The sequence below is a fragment of the Crocodylus porosus genome, unplaced genomic scaffold (genome assembly GCF_001723895.1).
Source record: "Crocodylus porosus isolate Cpor-Errol unplaced genomic scaffold, CroPor_comp1, whole genome shotgun sequence".
Lineage (NCBI taxonomy): Eukaryota > Metazoa > Chordata > Crocodylia > Crocodylidae > Crocodylus > Crocodylus porosus.
The window spans coordinates 35,339,931-35,358,786 of record NW_017728910.1 but is presented as its reverse complement, the minus strand read 5'-3'; the positions used below and the strand labels follow the sequence as shown (position 1 = coordinate 35,358,786).

The 18,856-nt window shown below is 44.5% G+C and overlaps 1 protein-coding gene across 1 annotated transcript in view; it reads left to right on the top strand.

Annotated features, from left to right (window-relative positions):
- DAW1 (dynein assembly factor with WD repeats 1) overlaps window positions 1–18,856 on the top strand; it is a 65,642-nt gene that overhangs the window by 20,021 nt on the left and 26,765 nt on the right. The window contains exons 3-4 of the mRNA XM_019532558.1: window positions 2,308–2,434; window positions 15,538–15,682. Coding sequence (XP_019388103.1) covers window positions 2,308–2,434; window positions 15,538–15,682 — 272 coding nt within the window. The remainder of the gene's footprint in view (window positions 1–2,307; window positions 2,435–15,537; window positions 15,683–18,856) is intronic.

The following is an 18,856-nucleotide window of genomic DNA, read 5'->3' as shown; positions in this document are numbered from 1 at the left end:
GGTGTCTGCTCCGCTGCACTGGCCGGAGCAAAGGGTTTCGTTTGCATTTTAAAAGACCCCCTTCCCCTCCCCTTCCCTCCTTTCCCCCCCCAGCCCTGGGTCCTGGAGCTCCACGGCCTGTGTGCGGGCCCTCCCCGGGGGCAGCCCCGCGGCCCCTGCGCCCCCTCGGAGTCCCGCTCCACCCAGGCCAGCAGCCTGTGGGACAGCGATGGGGTGTTGGTTGTAGCCGTGTTGAGGACACGGGGAGGTAATCTTTTTTTATTAGACCCACTCAAATAGTTGGAAAAAAAATTCTTTGCATGCTTTTAAAGTGTGCAAAGAAGAGTTTCTCCAACTCTTTGAGTTGGTTTAATAAAAGATATCCTATCTACCCAGAGAACCTGGTCTGGGAAAGGCGGTGGCATTTCTAGTCAGGTGGCACTGTGAGAGGCTCCATTTACTTCATGGTTCATTGTCACCTCCTGCTAGTTTTTCTCTACACCACAGGTATCCTTAGCCTTTACCTTGTACTGGTCTGGAGCCAAACTATGGAAACTCCTTTATCCTGCAGTGCTGCTCCCTGGGAGCCAGCCCTGCCTCCTTTTCTGTTCCCCAGCCCTGCACACTGCTCAGCTGTGGTGAGATTCCCTTAAATGTTGAAATGACTAGTGAAGTATTGGAGCCACTGCCAAGGTGCTCAAGAAGGCTAGGTTTTGTCTGAAGAAACTGGACAAGATATGTGCATTTAACTGTCATAACAGCAGGACTAATGAAACAAGTTCTTATGGCTATTTTGTGGCTCGTTTGTTGTGCTTTTTAAAACAAAGCATCTAGTTTCTGTTTAACTGAAGAGAAACATGTCTTGTATTATCTGTGATGATGTGCCCATGGTCATAATCACCAGGAATACCAGTTTCACTCCAGCCTCACTGTATTGTGTTTTGTGGGATGGAACAGGTAAAAGTGAGGGTAGTATTTGATTCTACAGTTGAAACTAAGTGTCCTGCCTAATATCAGTGAGATGCCACAAAGGTGGAAGGTTTCACATATCTAGAGTTTAATTGCAGGATCAGGACTGTAGTCAACCAAGACAGAATCCAGATCACAATCCCGTAGCTGCATTGACTCTGTGGCTTGAAAGAATAATCATAAGTAATAATAAAGGAAAACTAGTGTGAACTTGGTTTTTGTCCCTAAGGTGAGTAGCTATGAATCAGGACACATATCTCTTGAATAAAAAGGTACCTGTAGCAGGGCGGTCTGGCCAGCCTTGGATTAGGAACTCAGCTGTGAGTGATTAGATACTAATTAAAAGCTTAAGGTAGGTGTACCAGGGAGCTGGAGCAGTAGTAGTTTGTGGGCAGGAAACAGACTACTGTGATTGGGAACAGACTTTGGACTGCTGTGTTTGGAAAGTCGTGAAGCAGGGTCTATGTTGCTTTGAGATGGAAAGGGTCAATGATGCACTAGAGAAGAGGCATCGGAGGCAGGCAAAACAAAACAGTACTTGGCATGTCAGTGGAAGCTCGACTGGATTTGTATGTGCAACTTGCCACAGGGTCTGCTTGTCGCACATCGGATTCAGGCACTCAAGAAGCTGTACCCGATAACCCACCAAGGGTGCAATCTCTATGGTCTCCCAATGCCGATGGGTGCCAATGAGGAATGTGGCAAAACACCTTAATTCTTAAGCTCAGTGGTGCTATATCATTCTCAGTCTTGGGAAGTGTGTTTTCAAATATATATGGTTCTTCATGTAGACCTTTGCAAATTGAGAAGTAAACAACACATTTTTGATATATTTTAAAAAGGTACTACAAAACACTTAGTACTACATACTTCAGAGCAGCACAGCATTTGAGTTTAGAACTGGTCAAATATGGCAAAAACATGATATGCAGAAGAAATAAATTATTTGTAATAGTTAATTTGACAAATGGTGGCAATTTTTGAGCGCACCATACATTATCTGCTAATATTTAATCAGCTCTAAGTTACTTGAACAGGGGTTGAGAGAATCCTTAGATAGTTCCATTCTGAGGCAGAGAAACAGGGTAGTGGCTTGACAGCATACAAAAAGTGCTGTATATTAATTCTGCATCTTCCTTGGAGGCTCTACCCATGATTGTTCTGATATTGTTTTCTTTCCTTTATTTGAACTGGGAATACAGCATTTAGAATGATAATATCCAATGTTTTTATGTTGTTATTTAAACACTGAGGGCCTACTTGGTAGTTATCCTAATTTTCATCTTGGTTACAGTGATGTCATTTAGGAATGACTCATACCTCTGTAAGGGTTAGAGCTACAATATGTGTCCTGAGAAGCTAGCCACCATAATAAACATCTAATATGGAATTGTTTATTATGTTTCTTTCAAGGCATTATTTTGGAATATGTACAAGGTGGAGAACTGAAGACTAAATCCATTGATTTACTTGATCTCAGCACTGGGTAAGTATGAGATTATTTAAGCAGTGGAGTTAAACATTACTGTATTGTAGAATTTCACATAAGTTTCACATAAGTTTATGATAACATTTTCTTGCCTAGTTTAAACATGCTTTGGAATTAATTTTTTCTTTTAAAAAAGAGAACTTAGTCAAGTTATGATCCTAATATTTTCAATTATATGATGGCATTAAAAATAATGTATTCTGATTGGTTATGGCCATGCCTTAGTCATAGAGTCATAGGGTCTCTGTATAGATGCATGATTTACTATTCCTAAACCATCTCAGACAAATGTTTATTCAGGCTGTAGGTATATGTTTGTTTATAGTGCTACAAGCATATAAATGCTTTAATGTATAAGCTGTAAATGTAATGTGTCCATAGTCTCAGCAGCTTCATGCAGACCTCCAATGACAGAAATTCTATAAATTCTCTGGCTAGTTTGTTCCATTGTCCTGCTGTTTTGGTCACATATTGTTGCAAGTTGCTCCAAGGATTCATCCTAGGCTGCTGAAGAATTTAGAATCATAGAATCAGAGGACTTGCATTGGCGACGGGGGGTGGGGGGGAATACCCTCACTGAAATTGGCCCTTGCTGGCTGGGGAATGGGAAGCACTGGCTGGTGCCCCCCTGAGAAGCACTGATGGCAGTTCCGGTTTGCTGCTGGAGCTTCTGGGGTTGGTGATTGGCTCCTGGGGTACTGCCCACCCCCCATCGGTGCATCACTGCTGGGGGAACCCACCCCGCATCGGCAATTCCCTACTGGGGGACGCCCCCCCCTCCCCCCCCGGTTGGCGATCAGCTGCTGGTGCTCCTCCAGAGCCAGGAGGCACCAGTTGCCCATGCATACTTGTAAGCGACTATCAAGTCTTCTCTTGTTCAGACTGAACAAAGCCAGTTCCTGGAGTCTCTCCTCATAGGTCTATCCTCCAGGTCCTTGATCATCTAGGTGGCCCTTCTCTGCACCCTTTCAAGTTTATCTACATCCTTCCTGAAGTGAGGTGTCCAGAACTGGACACAGTACTCCAGCTGTGGCCTTATCAATGCCGAATAGAGGGGCAGGAGCACCTCTCTGCATCTGTTCACAACATGTTGGCTGATACATGCCAGAATCCTATTTGCCCTGCTGGTGACTTCATCGTACTGTTGGCTCATATTCATCTTCTGATTGATTGTCACCCCCAGGTCTCTTTCAAATACAGTGCCAGCCAGTGGACCACCACCCATCATATAGATATGGTGAAGGTTCTTCCTACCTAGGTGAAGGACTCGGCACTTGTCCCTTTTGAACCTCATCTGATTGTGTTCAGCCCATAGGACCAGTCTGTCAAGGTCAACTTGGATCCTTGCCCTATCCTCAGATGTGCCTGTATTTCCCCACAGCTTGGTGTCATCCGCAAACTTAATCATTGCTTTTTCCACTTTGCTCATCCAAGTCACTGATAAAGATGTTGAAGAGCGTGGGCCCAAGTGCTGATCTGTGGGGGATACTACTGGAGACGGCCTTCCAGGAAGAGGCCATCTCATTGATTACAACTTTGTGGGATCGCCCCTGAGCCATTGCCAACCCACCTCGTTGTAGGCTGGTCTAGGTCTAGGCCAGTACCCTCCAGCTTAATTGATAAGATCTCATAGGAAACCATATCAAAGGCCTTGTTGAAGTCTAGGTAAATGATGTCAACCTTACACCCCTTGTCCAGCTGATTAGTTACCTGGTCATAAAAGGTTTGTTAGGCATGACCTGCCCTCGACAAATCTGTGCTGGTTGCTTCTTAGTACAGGCAGTCCTTAGACTTACGACACAATTAGTTCTTGACAACCACGTCTTAAGTTGAAACGTTGCAACTTGGAACCAATTTTCTCATAAGAAACAATGTTATAAATGGGGGATTTGTTTCTGAACCAAGGCCCGATACCCTATTTTCACCAAAAATACCCCAGAATTTTGTACTCGATCAATTATAGATGAGTAATATAGCTACACTAATGTGTTTATATTGTAAATAGCAATCATATTGATTTGAAAGGATTTATTTGAGGTGACGCTGCTGGACTTTTTGAAAGGCTCTTGATTGGACTTTTTGAAGGGTTTTTGGCTGCAGTCTTTTCAGGAGTCTTGTCTGCTTTCTTAAAGAAAGTGTCCAAGGCAGTTCGGACAGATATTCTCTAGGGAGGTGAGTGAAGCAGGGAACTTGTTCTCTGGCATGGCGTCACATCAGATCAAGCATTGTAAAGTTGAAACTGACATCATAAAGTTGAAACAGGCAGGGTGTCAATTTATAAACCTTGTAAGTGCAAAACATTGTAACTCAAAACATTGTAAGTTAAGGACTGCCTGTACCCCGCTACTTACAAGCTTGTGATTGATGGCCTTCTTGACAATTTTTTCAAACATTTTTCCCAGGACCAGTCTGTAGTTTTCAGGGTCATCCCTCTTCCCTTTCTTAAAGATGGGTACCATGTTAGCCCTCTTCCAGTCATTCTGGACCACTCCTGAATTCCTTGACTCTTTGAATAGCTTTGCCGGAGGCTCTGCTATGAGCTCAGCCAGTTCTTTCATGACTCTTGGATGCAGGTCATCTGGCCCAGCAGACTTGAATACATCCAGATGATCTAAGAGTACCTGCACCTGTTTGGGACTGATTTTATGTGGACTGTTGTCTTTCCCATAATCCCTGGGCCTCTGGGCAGGTGAACAGCTCCCATCTGATTTTGGGAGCACAATGTGAAATAAGTATTTAGGAGCTCTGTCTTTTCATGGGTATCAGCTGTAGGCTGCCCCTGCCCCCTGCCGAATTCAGTAGGGGTCCCACAGTGCAGCTTGATTTTTTTTTTTTTTTTCTTGCTCCCTATGTACCTATAGAAGGACTTTTTGTTGTCCTTTATTTTGATTGCCAGCTTGATCTTCATGCCTGCCTTAGCTTTCTGCATCTCATACCTACAGACCCTTGCCATGTGATTATATTCCTCTCTGGATGCTGAACTGTTTTCCCATTGCTTATATGCTTCTTTTTTCTTTTTCAAAAGTTCCCTGATGTCCTTGTTAAGCCAAGCAGGTCTTTTGGCCCCTTTCCCACTTTTTGACTGTGTGGGGATGGCCTCTTTTTGGGCAGTGAAAATTGCCCCCTTAAGGAAGCTCCACTGACCTGAACTCCCAAGTCATCCAACTGATGGTTGTGGAGGGCCTTTCTAACTAGGCTCCTGAGCTTACCAAAGTCTGTCCTTCTGCAGGCTAGCACTTCTGTTCTATTGGCTGAGTTCCCAGCCTTCTGGTGGATGGTGAACCTAATCAGGTAATGGTCACTGTTGCCCAGAGCACCTCCAATCTTCAGGTCCCCTACCATGTCTTCCTTTTTGGTCAGCACCAAGTCCATTTCATCAGGCCCTGCCAACTTCAGTCAATTCTTCTGTAAATCTCTCTGACACACTATTTATGTACCATGATATGTAGACCTCTCCTTTGTCTATATTAATCTTTGTCTATATTAATTTTGTTGGCTTTCTGTTTGCAATTTATTTTTGTTTGTGAAGATTGAGGCAAAGTAGACTTTGAGCAGCTCTGCCTCCTTTGTGTCTTCTGTTAATAGCTTACACTCAACCCCAGTTTCCTTCGTCTGTTTCTTTTTTCTGACAGAATTTTTTTGTTGTTTTTAACATTGTTTGCCAGCTAAATCTCATTTTTTTCCCCTTTTTTCCCTGATTTTTGTCTCTGTGAATTCTTGCTTGTTGGTATACTTCCTTAGTAACTTGCCCTTTCCATTGACTATGTTTGTCTTTTAGTTTTGATATAGTGACAAAGCTCCTTGTGTGGCCACATTTGTCCTATGTGGTAGTTATCTTTCCACTGTGTTGGAACACCTGACAACAGTAGATCAAGCATTTTGAAAAGGGGGGTCTGGCCAAGATTGAACCCTTGGCTTCTGGCACTGACAGAATCCTTTACTTTCTTGAAGATGGGCACCACATTGGTCCTCTTCCAGTCATCAGGGACCACTTCCAAGTTCCACAACTCTTCAAACAACTTTGCCAGCAGTGCTGCTATAAGCTCAGCCAGTTTTTTCAGGACTCTCAGATGCAGGTCATTTGGCCTGGCAGACTTGAAAATGTCCAAGTGTTGTAGGAGATCCCTCGCCTGTTCAGGACTGATTTCATGTAGTTTGCTGTCTTCCCCATATACCCTGGGCCTCTGGTAAGGAGAACAGTCCCATTTGATTTAAGGAATACTGATGTGAAGTAGGTATTTAGGAGTTCTTTTTTTTCATGGGGATTGCCTGTTAGCTGCCCCTGAGTATTCAGTAGGGATCCCTACTGAATAGAAGGCAGTCAGATTGGTCAGGCATGAGTTGCTCTTGGGAAATCCATGGTTTCATAGTTGGTAGGGTTGGAAGGGACTTGAGCAGATCATCGAGTCTGACCCCCTGCCATGGGCAGGAAAGAATGCTGGGGTCAAATGACCCTGGCTAGGTGATTATCTAGCTTCCTTTTGAAGACCCCCAGGGTCGGAGCGAGCACCACTTCCCCTGGAAGTTGGTTCCAGATCCTAGCCACCCGGACTATGAAGTAGTGCCTCCTGATGTCTAGCCTGAACCTACTCTCAGTGAACTTGTGGCTGTTATTCCTAGTTACTCTTGGTAGTGCCTGGGGGAACAGGCACTCTCCTGTTCCCTGCAGGTCCCCCTTAGCAAGTTCGTAGATGACCACCAGATACCCGCTCAGCCATCTCTTGTGGAGGCTGAACAGGTTCACGTCCCGAAGCCTCTCCTCATAGTGCCCTGCTGCCCCCTGATCATGTGAGTGGCCCTCCTCTGGACCCTCTCAATGCTGTCCACATCCCTCCTGAAGTGCGGTGCCCAGAACTGGATGCAGTACTCCAACTGCAGCCTGACCAATGTTGCACAGAGGGGGGAGGATCACTTCCTTCGACCTGATTGTGATGCATCTGTGGATGCATGACAAGGTGTAGTTAGCCTTACTGACTGTGTCCTCACATTGGCGGCACATGTTCATCTTGGAATTAATAATGACTCCAAGATTTCTTTCTGCCTCTGTGCTGACACAGAGAAGGGAGTTCCCCAGCCTGCAGGTATGCTGCTGGTTCTTTCTCCCTAGGTGCAGTACCCTGCACTTGTCAGTATTGAATCCCATCCTATTCTCATCCGCCCACTCCTGTAACCTGTCCAGATCTGGTTGTATCCTGTTCCCTCCCTTCTATTGTGTCCACCTCTCCCCACATCTTAGTGTCATTGATGAATTTGAGCAAGGTGCTTTTCACCCTCTACCAGGTGATTTTTCCTAATCACGTTGTTCTCCTCCAAGTGCTTAGAAATGGATTCCTAGGGGACCTGCTCCATGATTTTTCCAGAGACTGAGGTGAAGCTGACTGGTCTGTAATTCGCAGGATTCTCCTTTTTCCCTTTCTTAAATATGGGCACTATGTTTGCCCTTTTCTTGGCCATGAATTTTCAGATGATGACCGGTGGCTCTGCAGTCTTATCTGCCAACTCCCTCAGCACCCTTATGTACCTCCTGTCCAGTCCCATGGATATACATATGTCCAGGTTTTTTCTAAATAGCCCCTAACCTGTTCTTTTGCCACTGTTGGCTGCTCATCTCCTCCCCAAACTGTGCTGCCTGTGCTGCAGTAGTCTGGGAGTTGACCTTGCCAGTGAAGACTGAGGCAAAAAAGGCATTGAGCACTTCAGCCTTTTCTGCATACTCTGTCACAAGGTTACCGCTTCCATTCAGTAAAGGACCCACAGTTTCCCTGATTCTCCTCTTGCTACTGATAGGGTGTGTGGGGAGTGTGTGTGCCTCTGGATCTGCGTAGGGCTGGGCAGGGTGGGCTGCAGCTGGGGCTTCCAGCAGTGCTGCCTCCAGCCACCTGGTATAGTCCCATCTCTTCTTGGAGCATGGGTAGAGATGGGGCATTGAACTGGAGCTGCTCTGGGTGGCTGGCGGTGGTGGCACTGGGAGTATAGTGGTACCAAAGTCTGGGGTGGAAGCAGCATCTTCCCAGCACCGCCGGCACCTGCTCCAAACACAGCCCCCACTGAGAAGATCCCTGGCTGCAGCCCACCTTGTCCTGTGCAGATCCAGGGGGCCACACATCCCACTATGCCCTCCTGGGGTGCAAGCAGCAGTGGGAGCCACCACCCCCACCAATCTCCCCCAAGCCGTGGCTATGCCCCCCCAGCCCTTTCTGGGCAGTGCCTGCCCCTGTCCCCTCTCTCACTGTAGGGAGCACTGATCTGCACCCCTCCCCCCCACGCCCCTTTCCTCCCCTGTCTCCTTCTACCACACCGGACTTACCAGCTGGAGGCTGTATTGGAAATCGGATCAGTATTGGCTGATATGCCTCCTTAAATATCAGCTATCGGTATCATCCCGAAAAATCTCTATTGATGCACCCCTAATCAGGATGGTTTCTTTCTATACTCTCACTAAGACTTTTTTAAAGTACAGCTACCTCTCCTGGACTCCTCTTTCCATCAGACTGGCTTCCCAGGGGTCCTGCCCATGAGTTCCCTGAACAAATCCAAGTCTGCTTTTCTGAAGTCCAGGGTCCTTACTCTGCTGCTCCCCATCCTTCCTTTCCTCACAATCCTGAACTCTTATCATCTCGTGGTCACTGCTGCCAAAGTTGCCATCCACTGCTACATTCCCCACCAATTCTTCCCTGTTTGTGTGGAGCTGGTCAAGAAGAGCATGGCTCCTAGTGGGCTGCTCCAGCACTTGCACCAGGAAGTTGCCCCATCACTCTCCAAAAACTTTCTTGATTTCCTGTGTACTGCAGTATTGTCCTCCCAGCGGATGTCAGGGTGACTGAAATCCCCCATGAAAACTAGGTCTTGTGATTGGGAAATTTCCACTAGCTTTTTGAAGAAAGTCTTATCCACCACTTCCTCCTGGTCCTATAGCAGACACCCACTACAACATCACCCTTGCTGCTGTCTCCTCTAACCTTAACCCAAGAGTCATTCAACAGGCCTATTTCTAGCTTCGTACTGGAGCTCTGAGCAATCACATGGCTCTTTTGCATAAAGTGCAACTCCTCTTCTTCTTTTGTGCCTGTCCTTCCTAAACAGTTTGTACCCATCCATGATAGGGCTCCAGTCATGCAAGCTATCCCACCAAGTCTTTCTTATTCCAATCACATCATACTTTCTTGACTATGCGAGGACTTCCAGTTCTTCCTGCTGGTTTCCCAGGCTCCTTGCATTCATATACAGACACCTAAAGTAACTAGTTGATTGTCCTGATTTCTCAGGAAGCATGAGAACATCTATCCTGTTGCCCCCTCCTGCTTGCTCTTCCTCCAGGTGTCCTGCTTCCCCACTTACCTAATGGCTTTGGTCTGCATCCCCTGGTGAACCTAGTTTATAGAGCTGTAAAATCAAGGTACCTTCACAGGTAATAACTTCAATTTAGTGGGGCTAATGGAAACCTCGTGGGACCCTACCCATGACTGAGCAGTACACATTGAGGGCTTCAGGTTGTACAGAAGGGACAGAGTAGGGAGGAAAGGGGGTGGGGTTGCTTTCTATGTAAAGGAATGTTATACATCCACCCTAATCAAAATGGAATCAGAGGAGAAGAAAGTTGAGGCATTGTGGGTTAGGTAACATGGAGGTCGAGGGGAAAGGGACTTGGTGGGTCTCTGTTGCAGACCGCCACACCAAGAAGAAAAGCTAGACTTGGAATTCTTGAGGCAGCTCTTGGAGGCTGTACAGTCTAGGGACATGGTTGTCACAGGGGACCTAAACTAACCAGACATCTGCTGAGAGTAGCAGTTGGCCAAATCCAGTTGTTCGCATAGGTGCTTAACCTATGTGCGGGACTTTCACCTAATGCAAGAGGTATATGGTCGCACTAGGGGAACACCTTACTGGACTTGGTATTGGCTTTGGGGGAGGACCTGGTAGGAGAGCTGCAGATTCATGGTCACCTTGGGGACAGTGACCACCAATCAATCAAATTCACCATCTGGAATAGGGTGGGTAAGATAACTAGTAGGGTGGAAGTGCTTGACTTTAGGAAGGCTAACTTCAGTGTGCTCAGGAGTGTAGTCAATGATGCACTGCAGGATAGGAGTATTGGTGAGATGGGAGTCTAGGAAGGGTGGTCGTTCCTAAAGGAGGCAATCCTTTGGGCGCAGAGAGAGATGATCCCAGTACGAGGGAAAAGGGGGAAAGGAGCCAAAAAACTTCCTTGGCTAAACAGGGAAATCCAGGGGAGCCTAAAAGCAAAAAAGAAGGCATATAGGCAATGCAAGCAGGGGGAAGCTACCAAGGAGGAATATACCAGCTTGGCCCGCACTTGCAGGGAGGCAGTTAGGAAGGCCAAAGCAACTACAGAGCTGAGGCTAGCAACACAAATTAAAGACAACAAAAAGTCTTTTTTTAGGTATGTATGGAATAAAAGGAAGGCGCGGGGCAGCCTTCTTAAACAAGAAGAAGCAATTAGTGACAGACGGGGGGACAAGGCTGAGCTGTTCAGTGAGTTTTTTGCCTCAGTGTTCTTGAACAGGGGTCAAGATAAGTCTCCTAATGGGCTGTTAGATGGGCATCAGAGGGACACCAGCCCACGAATGTCGATGCTGACTTGGTACAGAGTTACTTGCATGGACTGGATGTGTTCAAGTCAGCAGGTCCAGATGAGCGTCATCCGAGAGTACTGAAGGAATTGGCCAGTGTCAATAGCAGAACCACTGGCACGGCTGTTTGAGTGTTCACGGCACTTGGGTCAGGTCCTGGAGGACTGGAGAAGGGCCAATGTGGTTCCTATTTTCAAGAAGGGGAGGAAGGAGGATCCAAGTAACTATAGGCCAGTCAGTGGGAGTCCAGCGGGAAAAATAATGCAGCGGGGCAACCAGCATGGATTCGTAGCAGGTAGATCATGCCTGACCAATCTGGTTTCATTTTATAACAGGGTCATAAAATGCTTAGACACAGGAGCAGAGGTGGATGTTGTTTTCTTGGATTTTAGCAAGGCCTTCAATATGGTATCTCATCCCATTCTCATAAATAAATTAAGAGGCTGTCATATAGATGTTTACATGGTCTGGTGGGTGGCAGATTGGTTTAGCGGTTGCACCCAGAGAGTGGTAGTAGATGGGTCGATACTGACTTGGAAGGATGTGGGTAGTGGGGTCCTGCCGGGTTCAGTTCTTGGACCTGTACTCTTCAATATCTTCATCAGTGACTTGGATGTGAAGTGTACTCTGCCCAAGTTTGTGGACAATACTAAATTGTGGGAACAATTGCAGGCAAACCTGGACAGGTTAGAAAAGTGGGCAGTACACAATAGGATGCAGTGCAGCAAGGACAAGTGCAGAGTGTGGCACCTGGGGCACAAAAATATCCAGCACACCTACTGGCTGGGAAGTGACCCTCTCAGCAGCACAGAAGCGGAAAGGGATCTCGGAGCCATAGGGGACTCCAAGATGAACATGAGTTGTCAGTGTGATGAAATCCTCAGTAAAGCTAACTGCACTTTATCATGCATCAGAAGATGCGTGACAAATAGAACCAAGGAGGTCAGACCGCAGTTGGAGTACTGTGTCCAGTTTTGGGTGCCATACTTCAAGAAGAATGTTGATAGACTAGAGAGGGTCCAGAGGAGAGCACTCAGAGGCTTACAGGACAAGTAAGAGGTGAGGAGAGACTGAGAGACATGCACCTCTTCAGCCTCCTCAGGAGAAGGCTGAGAGGTGATGTTGTGGCTGCCTACAAATTCATTAGGGATCGGAGCAAGGGATTGGAGATGCTCTGTTCACCAGGGCGCTTCTTGGGGTAGCAAGGAACAGTGGTCACAAACTGACAGAGAGCAGATTTAGGTTAGATATCAGGAAAAACTTCTTTATGGTAAGGGTGGCCAAAATTTGGAATGGGCTTCCAAGGGAAGCTCTCCCCTATCTTGGGGGTCTTTAAGAGAAGGCTGGATAGGCATCTGGCTGGGGCCATCTGACCCCAGCACTCTTTCCTGCCTAGGCAAGGGGTCAGACTTGATGATCTGTTGCGGTCCCTTTCGATCCTAGCATCTATGAATCTATGAAATAGTGCTTATTAATTAGCAGAATTTCCTGTGACATAATTTGTAATGGTTCATTTAATTATGTTTAGTTCTTATATGCCATAGCATTCTTATCTTTAGAATCTTTCCCAAAGAATAGGCCTGATTCTGCTCTTAGTCATGATTTTCTAATTTAGCCATATTGAAGTCCTTGAAATTACACTGCTGCAAGTAAGTTCACAGTCAGTCTCCTTAACAACACTGTGAGATGGATAAGTATTAACAATTATTCCTTTCTATCTGGGCAGGGAAGCTAAGCTAAGCTAAGCACCTTGTCCTGTTCCAATTGAACTTAACAAAAGTTGTCCTGCTGACATAATTGGGTCATACAGCAGAAAGGATGTGGCCTGACTCTTTAGAAGAGTTCATCATCCCAAACTCCTCGTGTTCCATTCTTCACTTGTAGATGCTTGACATGTCTGAAAAATCAGACTAAATATGAAATTAAAGTATAGAAATTGTTTCAAAACTAGTTTTATAACAAAAGATAATAAGACTTTTTGGTCAGCCTAGGGGACAGGGAAATTTTTACTAGACACAGTACAGAACTGTCGCAGGGCTCTCAGTCGCCCTGTGACTGAGAGTAGAAATGGCTCAGGAGAGACCCCTAGCGGCGGGAAAGCGGAAGCACAGCTGCCAGTCACCAGGACTGTGCAGGTGCTGGTTGCCCTAGCAACCAGGGAAGCCTAGAAGGGGCGGAGCTTAGCCCTTCTTAAGCCCAGGCAGAAGGCCAGGAGGGCAGTTCCTCTCCAGTAGCTGAAGGAGGAGGAACTCAGCCTGGGCAAGGGGAGAGCTCGGATGGTTGGAACACCCTAGTCCCTTGCTTAGGGGTGGGTGAGCTCTCTCTCTCTCTCTCTCTCTCTCTCTCTCTCTCTCTCTCTCTCTCTCTGGTAAGGAGAGGTTTCTAGTTTTTCGGACCAGAATGGTCTAGTTTTTATGTTGTAGCCTGGGGACTTTGCGTTTGTGTTTTGTTCAACCGGAGGACTGGGTGAGGCTGTAGGGGTGTGAGGCGGCCTCATGGGAGCTCCCCAGTAATCTGGGGGTTCCTGGTGCCCAGAGGGCACAGCGAGTGGTGCCGAAGAGGGCACAGCTTTGTTTGGGGGTATGTTGGCCCAGCGCTGGAGTTAGGGAGCGAGGAGCCCTGGAGTTAGGGAGCAGCGAGGAGCCCTGGAGTTAGGGAGCAGCGAGGAGCTCAGAGTGAGTGGGCAGTGAGGGGCCCCGAGAGTGAGAAGGGGCATCAATGAGCCCCGAAGGCAAGCAGAGGGCCGGGACCTAATATCATGGCCCTAGAGGGATCACACCAGCACCATCTGCGAGGCTTGGGCTGCGGTGCAGGGGAGGAAAAGGAGCTGCAGACGGCGCCCCCTGTCATTGGGGCGCACAAAAATGGGCAGCTTCCCGCTAATTTGAACCATTCATCAATTATGAGCAAGATCAAGACGTGGCAGGTGAGAGTAGGCGGGCGATCGGCCCATTGCAGGAGGCTGGAGCCGCACGCCCAGCGAGGCTCCGGAAGCGGCACTCCTGTTACAAGAACATCATCAAGGGCCTGCAGCTCAGGCTCTCAAATTGAGATGGAAGACTGACTCCAGGCTGAGGCCGAACTGTCTTCCCTCTGAAGAATGTGATGTGTTCATTATAGTAATCAGTTGAAGGGACATATCAATCTAGTAGGCTACCAGACTGAATTAGACTGCACACTAACTGAAAGAGTTCTTCTGGAGGCTCTTTGTGACAAGGCAAAAAGTGCTCTGCATACTCCAGAGCTATAAGGGCTTGTTCTGCTGCGATTAGTACCTTCAGGTACTTTGGATTCTCTATGCCTGCATAGAAATCCAGTTTTTGGGACTTTAAAATTATCCCACCAATGCATTATGTTCAAGGATATGATTATCCTTTAAAAATTATCAGATTTCATGCAGCTCTCCAGCCATCTCTTCTCCCATCTGCATTCCAAATGCTTCAGCTGTTTCAGATCATTGCCAAACCATGGTGGCCTCCAAGCATGAAAAATGATGAGGAATGAGAGCTGAGAGCCCTCTAACATTGCTGATAAGAGCAATCAGTGAAATTAACTGAAATCAACTGGTTCTGGCAGAAAGGGATATAAAGAAAGATTAAATATGCCATAGCACCAGTTATGGAGGTCTCTAAAATCTGTGGACCTTTTTAGACTTAGAAGCCATCAAGAATAAGACGACTATGATGCTGATATTGGTGTGGAAATGCGTCTGCAGTAGAACGTGAATTGAGTGGGGTGGGCTGTACAGCCCTAATTTTCACTTGAATCTTAAACATAAGGCTGATTGACTGAACCTTGAGAGCTTTCCTTAATACTGTGGGTAGACTACAATGAGTCCAATTGCTTACAGGAAACTGCAAATTGGCTCATTATGTCAGCAAAGCTGGTACATGTGTTGAAAAGACAGTAAATTCATATGGGCTTCCGGAATATCAATTTAGAGAACTCGGCTACAAAGTTCTCTATGAAATCACATGATTGGTATGCCAACAGAAGATTATACCTTTTTCAGTGGGACTGTTGGTAGACACATGGCTACCAGCAGTTTTAGTTTTCGGTTTTCAGGTTTTAGTTATGTGAACACATGTAAAAACGATTCATTTTCACAAACAGAAATAGCTTAAATGTTGTCCATATAGTTGCTATTGGTTGCTTAATTTATATATCAAGAGGCATCAGCTTAAATTTAAAATTAATTTTGCAATACATTTTAAAAGTAGCAGGTGGGTCTTGGCTGCATATCACTCATAGCTAATTGTTGGAACCTTTAAAAAAATTAAGGATCTCTGGCAAGCTACAGGTTTTTTTTTAAAAGGTCTTGTATAATTTGTTTCTACAAGTGGAAAAGTTATGAGAAACCAGTAGATTTACATATAAAATGTATATTTTAAGTGTCTTTAAAACATTGTGAGATAAAATAGCAGCATAGCATCTGACTCTTCCTCACTTTCTCTGTAAGTAACTAATTGTAGCCAGAGGTTGAGGGAGATTTTTTTCTATGCATTTTAGCACCGACGTTGCTGCCTTAGCGGAAGAAATCCGAAAAGCAGAGCCTCTTATTACAGCTTCACGTAAAGAGCAGGTTGTACATCTAATACTAAGGTTACAAGAGAAGCTTGGGGAGCAAGAGGATCACAAATTCTATCTCTTTAAGGTAAGAGGTTTGTTCAGAATAATTTCTATGCTTTTTCTGGTCTTGGCTATACTGTTTTCATCGTTAGATTTAATTAGAGTAACAGAGCAGAATTTTATTCCCATGGCCAGATCTTTTGGCCTTTTCCATTACCTTTGAACTGCTGTGGTGGCATAATAGGGACCAAATCTAGTCCTACTTGGTTTGCTTGAGATCCTTCCAATTTGAAGGGAGGGCAAAAGCTTCTAAATCCCCTATCCAATCAGCTTGAGGTACAAGGCTTTGGTTGGGCTGGAGAAGGAGGCCTGGGAGGATAGATATACTCATCTGGAATATGGATCTTTGAGGACCATTGTTAACTGGTGCAGATTAGAGTAGCCCTCAGGGTTAAGGTTTACATATAATTTTGAGAGTGAATCTCAGAGGTTCGTAACAGAGCTGCTGTTATCAAAAGTCTCAAAGAGAAAATCATCTAAGGGCTTATACGCATACGGTTTTCTACTTCATTTAATGGAAGCATTTTTTTTCTTTTATACTAAATACCACAGTGCACAATTGTCAGTTCTTCTTTGCCAGCGAAGTGAACTTTTTAGTCAGGCTTTTTCATTGAATCCCTCACAGATGAGTGTTCCTCAAGCTCCTCCCCAAGCTGCACAGGTGGGTCTTCCCTGTATGCCCCCTACCACTGTACGGTCTTAATGACATAGTGCTGAAAGGATTCTCCTGCATCATTAAGTCCCATCCCCAAGTCTACAGAAGAGCACCAATGTTATCTGTATTTTGTTGTAAAGTCAGCAGTATTGATTTTTTTTTCTTGTGTCCTTGCAATAAATCACACTGAAATCTTGATTGAATATTACATTTTACTATCCAAAATAATTTTTTACTGTATATTGTTGCATTTCATCAGCAGATGGCACTGTGTAACTACTAGAAATTGTTGGTCAGTCATGCAAGTGATTTTAGTGTTTAATCTTCAGGTAAAAGGTTTATAGAAATGCACTTTTAATTTTACAGCATTTACAAAACTGATTTATGAGAAGAGTTGATTAAAAATATATAGCTTACAGCAGCCTGAAGGTGTGTGGGCTTTCTTGACTTATTTGGGGATTTAGTACATATGACCAATCCTACTGGCAGTGACAGGGTCTCTTTCTCTAACTCTTTGGAAATGTAGCCTCATGCAATAATAGAATCATCTAGATAAAAAATAATGTTGTACCTCCAGGCATATTGTCTGTGTGGTGATAATTATAACCACACTTGTCATTTACAATTGTTCTTTGTTGACATATCAGATATTTACAGGCCATCATATACACGTATTTCAACAGGAAAAATGTATTTAGACTGTGTTAGGGGTAGTATAGCAGTTGATTTATCTTATTTAGCAGTACAAGATCCAGGCTAATTTGACTGGTTTTGGCATGTTTTCTGTTTGTCAAAAGGAACTGAAGATATGTTAATTATGACAGTGAAGACACTCAGTTTTATCTTTCAGCCTCAGATAGCACACATAAATACTACAGAGCTGTCAGCAGCTGCTGTTACATTGTTGTAAAAAAGCCAAAAGTGTCAAAGGAGTACTTGTACTTGTTTGCACTGTTTTGGAAGCTGGAGTTTTACATCATGGAAGGAGGTCAAGCTTAAATTTGATCCTGGAGGTGGAGGCAGTGGTATAAACCTGTTTTCTTTGTTGTTTGTGTTAGGCAAACAGTTATTACACCCACTTTTTTAGGAGCTGGAGGTTGTTATATGGTAATAGCATGTTATATACTGTTCTAGCAATTTAATCTTATGAACTAGTGTTGCCTAAATTTCAGTACTAATTGTTGTGATCACTGCATTCGATAAATGAACAGACATACATGAATGCGTAAAACAAACAACAGATTTTATTCTGCAGTAACCAACCCTTGCAGCCCCTATGTCTGACTCTGACTCCTAACTAGCTGCTCTTTGGGGGACCATCTCCCAGTGCTTAACTCCCTCAGTCTCCCGTTCCGGAGCATCTATAATTTATAACTTCTGTTACTACATGGATTATGTATATTTTCCGACATTGTAATAGAGTTTGATTCTATGGCTATTTTGCAAAGACATCTCTCATTGTCATCAGAGGGGATTCTATAAATGGCTCAGCTGCAGCGTGTCCTCTCAACAAAGAAGAGCTAACAGGGAAAACGTTCTGGTCCATGCTTCAGTGTAAATCCGTCTAACTTTCTTTACTTTGCTGTTAATTGCCAGATACATTTATACCCCCAAGAGGGGGTTATTTCTCAGTATAAGAGCAGCCTGGAGAGAACCCTAAAAAGCTGGAGATCAAATCTCCATATATTTCCATAATCATTTATACTAATAAGCCTATATTTGTATATTCAGAGTGTTTTAAAGAAAGCAAAATGCATTTTTTTTTATTTCTCCATCTTTATCGTCCATTCCCATTGCAGAACCTTCAAAGACAGCTTATCCTGCTATCCCTGAAGGAAATGTGTGTGTGTGTGTCTAACTTTTTTTTGCCTTTTCTTTTTCCCCTTCAGCTATTCATCATCACTTTTCCTCTATTTCATCACCTCATCTTCCTTTAAGATCCATGAGTCCTGCTTATTTCCCTCATTAAACAAGTGGTTAGCTAGGTAGGGGACCAGAGAGAGCAACTCAAAGCTAAATGCTCTGGGTATATGCCAGAGATTAAGAAGCATTGTTCATCATCCATTTTTTTCATTCTTAAAGTTCCACATATAAAAAATATAATGCTTCATTACTGAAGTAATGACATCATCGTTGTGTCATTGTCACCAAATGCTGTCATTTAACAAATAAGGTTATGTTGTGACTGAATAACAAGATCAGTATGAAGCTGGTTTGTGAGAAATAAATTTTATTTAAACACGAACCAGTTTTAAGACTAGGCAAAGAAATGTAGAAACTTGTTGGCAATGTAATTTATTCTTATATGTGGCAGCAGAGTGACTTTTGTTTATCAGTATTAATACTTATTTTAAATAAGCCTTCACTTTTGATGTCCCTGACAATTAACAGAAAGTATAAAAATAAATGTTCTTTGGCCCAAAATTCTTATAGCTTATGCTAGAAAAATATATTGGCTTCTATAATCTAAATGATGCAGGAAGTGGTTATGTCTGAAATCTTTTTGAGTTTTATCCTGATGGTTTTCTGTTCTGACATTAATTT